The 7,606-nt window shown below is 42.1% G+C and overlaps 1 protein-coding gene across 1 annotated transcript; it reads left to right on the top strand.

Annotated features, from left to right (window-relative positions):
- The first annotated feature begins 287 nt into the window (after nt 1–287).
- On the top strand, nt 288–1,784 carry LOC136627232 (serine/threonine-protein kinase SBK1-like). Its single transcript, XM_066602161.1, has 3 exons — nt 288–450; nt 782–981; nt 1,086–1,784. The coding sequence occupies exons 1-3, from the start codon at nt 288–290 to the stop codon at nt 1,782–1,784; spliced, it is 1,062 nt and encodes a 353-aa protein (XP_066458258.1).
- The last annotated feature ends 5,822 nt before the right edge of the window (nt 1,785–7,606 follow it).

Below are 7,606 nucleotides of genomic sequence, written 5' to 3'. Positions count from 1 at the left end.
ATATAAAAAGACTCCTACCTTCTCAAGTCAGTGACTTCTCTGCTTTCAAAGACTTCAACATCCCTGAGACTTTGTGAAGAATTTTCTGACAGTCCCAACTGCAATTTGATTTCTCCAAGGTAATTTTTGCAACTTTACTCTCATCATATTTTAATGATTTTATATTTAGTTTTTTCATCATTTGCCATATACATCATATTAGATATTATACTTCACTCTATAAGGTCAGAGAGAAATATAATGATCATCATTAACTATTTTCTTGCCTCTCACTTCTACAGGACACAATGGCCTCCAGTACAGGAGATGTGCAGCTTATCCTGGAAGGACTTGTCTCGTTTGCTTCCTGGGGTCTACAGGAGATAGATCTTCAGGAGAACTTCTGTGTGATACAGAAGCTGGGAGATGGTGGCTATGGTTCTGTGCTCATGGTACAAGACAAGAAAACAGGTCAGTGGGGGTCAATTATCTATTACTAGAGTGATGTAATAGTCTGAAGATCGTGGGAGGACAGAATCTCCAAGAGTTTGATTAAATGCGGGGGATTTATGAACAGTGCACGACTATCAGGATGTAGATATTTATGAATCTGCAACGATGATGCCAACGGGTCTATTAATAGTTTACATATCACGATAAGTATTTGTTTCCTAATATGATGCAATCAAAGGGGGGGAACAGAAAGGTCTACAGTTTAATTTTACGAATTTCAATATTTCCAATTTGACAATCCTCTAAATACTTTTAAGTAATAAATGTACAATGTTATTTTCATAAACAGATCAGAAAATGGCATTAAAGCTTCTCGACAGGAACAAAACAACTGAATTTGCCTTCCTCATGGAGTTCAGCAAGTCGTTCTTCCTCTCCTCCCATCCCAATATCATTGGACGTTATGGCACTGCCTTCAAGACTTGGGACTACTTTGCCTTTGCCCAGGAGCTGTCGATAGGGGATTTGTGCTCTCTTATAACACCTCATGTAAGTAGAAATCCCCAATTTATCCCGAGAACTACTTTACCAATAGCCTTTCTTCTTGTAGTAATATCTCCATTATGTTGACTTCATGTGTTTCCCTATTTCAGGTTGGACTTCCGGAGGACACGGTAAAGAGATGTGTGGTGCAGATCTCCAGCGCCCTAGAGTTCATAGACAGTAAAGGGCTGGTGCATTTAGATATCAAACCAGAGAACATTTTGGTGTTTGATGAGGACTGCCACTGTATAAAAATTACGGACTTTGGTCTTTCATGTATGAAAGGAACAATGGCGAAAAAAAGGATCGGCACTGTCTCATACATGGCTCCAGAGATGAGCCAAGTTACCGACGAGGATTCTTTGCTTGTTGACTTCCCCCTGGATGTATGGTCCTTTGGTATTGTCCTCTACTGTTTGCTCACAGGCGAATTTCCATGGCACTCAGCAGTTTCCACAGACAAAGCTTATAGTAGTTTTGTTGAGTGGCAATGTAATTTGGAGGATATTGAGCCACCATCACCGTGGAGCAGATTTCCACCTGGAGCTCTGAAGATGTTCAGTGGTCTTTTAGCCATAGACTGTAGTAAGAGGAGTAAATCTGGTGAAGTTGTGATGTTCTTGGAGGAATGTTGGAAAGAAGAAAACATAGACTCATCTGAAGAAACTAGCACATCAACGACTTCTCTCTTAAGTACTATATCCGGCTACTTGACTTCTGAAAATTCTGAGTTTGATAGTGAGACACCTCCAGACATTTGGAAGGATGGATTGGAAGATATTAATCATTTCATGTTGGAGCAAAGATAGAACTTGGCTGCATGACAACATATTCAGCCATTTCCTTCGTAGTAACAGTAAGTGATTCGAATTTCAGTAACCTAATACGAAAATGTTTCTATTGATCTAACCCTTTCCTAGGACTTATCTGCTATATCCTTGTGAGAGGACATTCCAGGTACATTTATACGGGCAAACGATGTCCAGCAGCCAGTCCCAGTGATGCTTGCGTCTGTGCTGTTACACAGGAGCGAGTATCGCTAGCATTGCTCAAAGCACTTCCAGTATGGAGGCGGTGCAGGCTGGGAAGCCCCAGCTCAACTCCATTCACAGTAAGCAGACAGTCCTTCAGAAGTGAATGACTGCTGTTGACACTGAATGGCACGTTTTTCAGTTTTCTGTATACAGAATCTGAACGTATGAAAAATTTTCATTGCATGCATGTACACGGTAAGATTTTTGTTCAAAAGCAGGAATTTGAACTTATCTGAATGATAATCGTCCCATCTAGTTATGATTCTATCTGCAATGTAGTCTGAGATAGATTCTGAAGTATCCTCCTCCGCTCCATGCATAGATCCAATCCAAGATGCAAGGGATAAACAGCAGACAAACTTCAATTGTAAGAAAAATTTAGCATCTGGGATTTTGAGGATAAGAAACTTGTGATTTTTAGCAAAAATAAAACCATACATCCAACGTCCATTAGGTACAAACAAGACAATTGTATATTCTGGCATGAGTCTTCTTCACAGCATATTATGTCCCCATACACCTGGATTGTTTTTACAAGTAAAGGTAGTCTGAGATAGAACTATTTGAAGTGGGAATTTTGGATATCTGCTGTTCTCATTACAAGCTGTAGAGATACAGTTTGTAATTAGAGATGAGCGAACGTGTTCGTCCGAACTTGATATCCGTGCGGATATTAGGGTGTTCGGGATGTTCGTTATTCGTAACGAACACCATGCGGTGTTCGGGTTACTTTCACTTCCTTCCCTGAGACGTTAGCGCGCTTTTCTGGCCAATTGAAAGACAGGGAAGGCATTACAACTTCCTCATGTGTTGTTCCAGCCCTATACCACCCCCCTGCTGTGAGTGGCTGGCGAGATCAGGTGTCCACCGAATATAAAAGTCGGCCCCTCCCGCGGCTCGCCTCAGATGCTTTGTGAGTTAGATGAGGGACAGTGCTGTTTGTACCGGAGCTGCTGTAGGGAAATAATTTGTAGTTAGTGTAGGCTTCAAGACCCCCAAAGGTCCTTATTAGGGCCACTGATAGCTGTGTGTTGGCTGCTGTTAGCAGTGGCAATTTTTTTTTCTTCTCAAAATCGGCTCTGCAGAGCGTTGCACCCGGCATTAGGGACAGAAGTGTTGCATAGGCAGGGAGAGTGTTAGGAGTGAGTGTAGCCTTCAAGAACCTCAACGGTCCTTTCTAGGGCCATATTTAACCGTGTGCAGTACTGTGCTGGCTGCTGTTAGCTGTGCTGCATATTTTTTTTTCCTCAAAATCGCCTCTGCAGAGCATTGCACCCTCCATTGATACTACAGGGAAAGAATTGTGTAGGCAGGGCCACAACACAGTTATTATTCATTGAATATACGCAGTGCGGCCTTTTGCTTGTAAAACAAGTGAAAAAAATTCTATTTGACCTGCCTCTGTCCGTCCTGTGGAGTGTGGACACGTGTGAGCTGCGTGTACAACGTTAAAAAATCAGACGCACCCAGCTACGGTTTACTGCTGGCTTCGCCATTTGCTTTCCTTAATTGGGAAAAAAATACCTGCTCTGCCAGAGTTATAATAACTCTGCTACCCTCACGTTCTGTGACACATTAGCAGGGCCACAGCACAGTTATTAAACTTCTCATGTTCATTGAATATACGCAGTGCTGCCTTTTGGTGGAAAAAAACTGAAAAAAAATCTATTTGTCCTGCCTCTGTCCGTCCTAAGCGCGGTGTACACGTGTCGGCTGCGTGTGCAACGTTTAAAAATCAGACGCACCCAGCTACGTTTTACTGCTGGCTTCGCCATTTGCTTCCTTAATTGGGAAAAAAATACCTGCTCTGCCAGAGTTATAATAACTCTGCTACCCTCCCGTTCTGTGACACATTAGCAGGGCCACAGCACAGTTATTAAACTTAGATTATTCATTCACTAGAGGCAGTGGGGCCTTTCGTTTTCAAAAAAGGGAAAAAATTATATTTGGCCTGCAGTCTTGCGCCAATTTATTTCCTGCCTGTGAAATCAAATCACTGGTAATACAGCATGCTGAGGGGTAGGGGTAGGCCTAGAGGACGTGGACGCGGCCGAGGACGCGGAGGGCCAAGTCAGGGTGTGGGCACAGGCCGAGCTCCTGATCCAGGTGTGTCGCAGCCGACTGCTGCGCGATTAGGAGAGAGGCACGTTTCTGGCGTCCCCACATTTATCGCCCAATTAATGGGTCCACGCGGGAGACGGTTACTAGAAAATGAGCAGTGTGAGCTGCTCCCCCATCCCCCTCCTCCTCCAACAGGGAAAACATTCTTGGCAAATGCCTTTGCATTGGTTCGTCTGGTGGCAGTCCAAGAATTTCACCTTTACCGACACTACAAGAGAGCCCCCCCACCATCCCCCCGCCACGGCCCACTTAATCCTGGCCACATTCCGAAAACCAACAAAATAAAACCGCGCTACTAGGTCCGCAGTCACCACCACATTACCACCAACGCGGTTACTGTTAAGGTACATATAACCAGTCTGACTGGGGCATGCAGACACCTTGACAGAATGAATAGTGTGTGGCACATAGGTTCCCCATTGCTATGCCCACGTGTGCAACTCCTGATGGCGGTGGCACAGGATTCTATTTCTCATTGCTTCTGTACAGCATTGTGGGCTATCGCCCCGCCCCTTTTAAAGAGGGTCGCTGCCTAGCCGTGCCAACCCTCTGCAGTGTGTGCCTGCGGTTCCTCCTCATGGCAGACGCACTTCTAAATAGACATGAGCGTGGTGTGGCATGAGGGCAGCTGAAGGCTGCGCAGGGACACTTTGGTGTGCGCTGTGGGGGGGAGGGGGGCGGTTGGTCAGCATGTAACCCAGGAGAAGTGGCAGCGGAGTGTCATCCAGGCAGTGATTGTGCTTTGTTGTAGCTAGTGTGGTGCTTAGCAAAGGTATGCCATGCTAATGAGGGCTTTTCAGAAGTAAAAGTTTTTGGGAGGGGGGGGACCCACTCTTGCCGCTATTGTGGCTTAATAGTGGGACCTGTGAACTTGAGATGCAGCCCAACACGTAGCCCCTCGCCTGCCCTATCCGTTGCTGTGTCGTTCCCATCACTTTCTTGAATTGCCCCGATTTTCACACATGGAAACCTTAGCGAGCATCGGCGAAATACAAAAATGCTCTGGTCGCCCATTGACTTTAATGGGGTTCGTTATTCGAAACGAACCCTCGAACATCGCGGGAAATTCGTTTCGAATAACGAACACCCGAACATTTTGGTGTTCGCTCATCTCTATTTGTAATCTCAATCTATATTGCAGATAAAGCTTTGATTTTGGCCTTCTTTTAAAGATAAAAATTTTGGTTTTGAAACAGGGCCAACACTAATGTCTGTTCTGCAATATAGCCTGAGATACAGTAAGTTATGAGTTATACGCACTTTCACAATAAGGTTTGCCTCTGTTTCGTTCTATTCCATTTTTTTAACTGAACAAATAACAGAAAAGACGCCAATATAAAGCTTTTTGTTTGCTTTCTGTTTTTATGACCTCTGAAGTCAGTTGGGGTGAAAACCGATCAGTTTATTTGCATTTAATTCCATTTCTTTGCTTCAAAAATGAAGCATAATTATGACTAAAGCTCTAATGCAAATGTGAATTGAGCACAGCAGACCACTGTTTGCTGTAGTAAAGAAACTCAAAAGTAAAACAGAACTGAGGAAAACTGAAAACATTTTTTTTTTCTTTGAAAACATGTTTTTTTCTGCCTTTCTCTTACTAGAACGGAACAGGGGGAGAGAGAGGCAAAATGCCAGAGTGAAGGCACCTTAAGCACAAAGTTATGTTAATGCTTTTAAAAAATATTTATGTTTGTCATAAAGTTACACGAAGCTGAACATTGCAGCGAGCAGCCTGTCAATCCAACGACAATCATCAGGTTACAATCATCCAGTATAGATTGTTACTTTCTTAAAATCTTGCATCAGATTTTTGTCCCTTGAAGTTCTGGTGACTTTAAGAAGATATGTCTTTGTAGACACTGGACTGGGAAGTGGGGCGAAGGGGGGGGGGGGGGGGGTCACACTATTAGCTGCTAATATAAAGTTTTAAGCATTTTTCATGTTGTGAAAATTACGCTTTGACTCAAAATTGTATGGGGGTACCTAAGAATTTAAAACGCTGAGTGGCATTTTTACAATGTGCAAGGCGGCTACTTTAAGAAAATATGGGTTTTGCTGTATACACCTGGTGAGTACCAATTTTATCATAAATACTAGACCATTAAGTTGTATAAGTTTTACGAAAGCGCTGTCCCTTAATCTTGTTTTCATTTCTCCGGGTACTTCGGCACACGATTATCTTTTTCTGGGACTGAGCGATATGGAAATGGACTGTCTGAGGAAAGAGTGCACAACCCTTCCATATCAGATTATTAAATCCATCTCTATTGAAGAAGAAATTTCAACAGGTTTCATCTGTTCCATTCTTTTCTGAAGGAGAATGGAATTGGGGACATTCCACCCAACCCCAAATATGCCTATTGAAATCTCCAAATGCAAACTCAATGACTATGTACAAACTTTATGGAGAGATACCATTGATTGGATATTTTTATGTATATATAGAGATAATCACATAGCCCCTAGGGATCTAACGGTTCCGATCTGATCAGCATTTCCCACACACACCATCTTTATAGGGGAATGGATTCTTGTGCTAAACACTTTTTCTGATCTGATTTTGGATAAGATTATTAAAAATGACAAGAATTGAGTAGGTCATTTCTAAACTAACTTTCCACCCTAACGTCAAAAAGCTCTTTAGACATTGTAAAGCATGCCTTAGAGCATACTAATTCCCTAGATATCCATATATATATTTTTTTTTTAAAGGATTAGCAAACTTAAATGGGATCTTTCAGATCTTGAGAAAAATAAAATCTTTCTAGTGGAATAACACCCCAAAACGAATCCCAAACCTATTTTTCAACCGTCTGCTGTCTGATCAGGTCAAACATTCACTGTATTAAACAAATCTGACAACATATAATATAAGACAATCTAATGTCTATTACCAAGACATCATAAACTCTTAATAAACTCCTCTTTTCCTGCCCCGATCCAATTGTAATTCTCTCTTCTCATATCCAAAGCCAACTGTACTTTCAAGATTCTCATATCGATCAAAACCTACATCACATTCCATTTCTCCCACCCCTGATACTACAAGTTCATCCACACCCACTGCAGTTACACCCCTATCGCTAGTAAAATCTATTTTTTTTTTCACACCTTCATCCATCTGGTCCCAAATCCAGTCACTATAAGCGAACCTCAACTACATCCTCCCCAAATCATAAATATCCTTTTCGTCTGATCAAATAACCAGGAATTACACCCTATTAAATTCCAAGATGATTTCGATTACAGTTCAGCATATGTTATTTATCTAATAGAATGTCCCGTCAATCTCTGCTATAGGCAGAACAACTAACCCCCTGAGAATAAGGAGGAATCAACATCATTCCCATATTCAAAATGGCTACCTAAAACATAGCGTGTCAAAACCTTTTTTCCATTTTCAGAACAAAGAAACCATAGGTTTAAGGGTAGATTTTGTTGAAAAAATTGAATATGGCAAATTTGCAAGGCTAAAA

This window comes from Eleutherodactylus coqui, chromosome 5 (assembly GCF_035609145.1).
Source record: "Eleutherodactylus coqui strain aEleCoq1 chromosome 5, aEleCoq1.hap1, whole genome shotgun sequence".
Classification (NCBI taxonomy): Eukaryota; Metazoa; Chordata; class Amphibia; order Anura; family Eleutherodactylidae; genus Eleutherodactylus; species Eleutherodactylus coqui.
The sequence above is the reverse complement of the archived record's forward strand: the minus strand, read 5'-3'. Positions and strand labels throughout refer to the sequence as shown.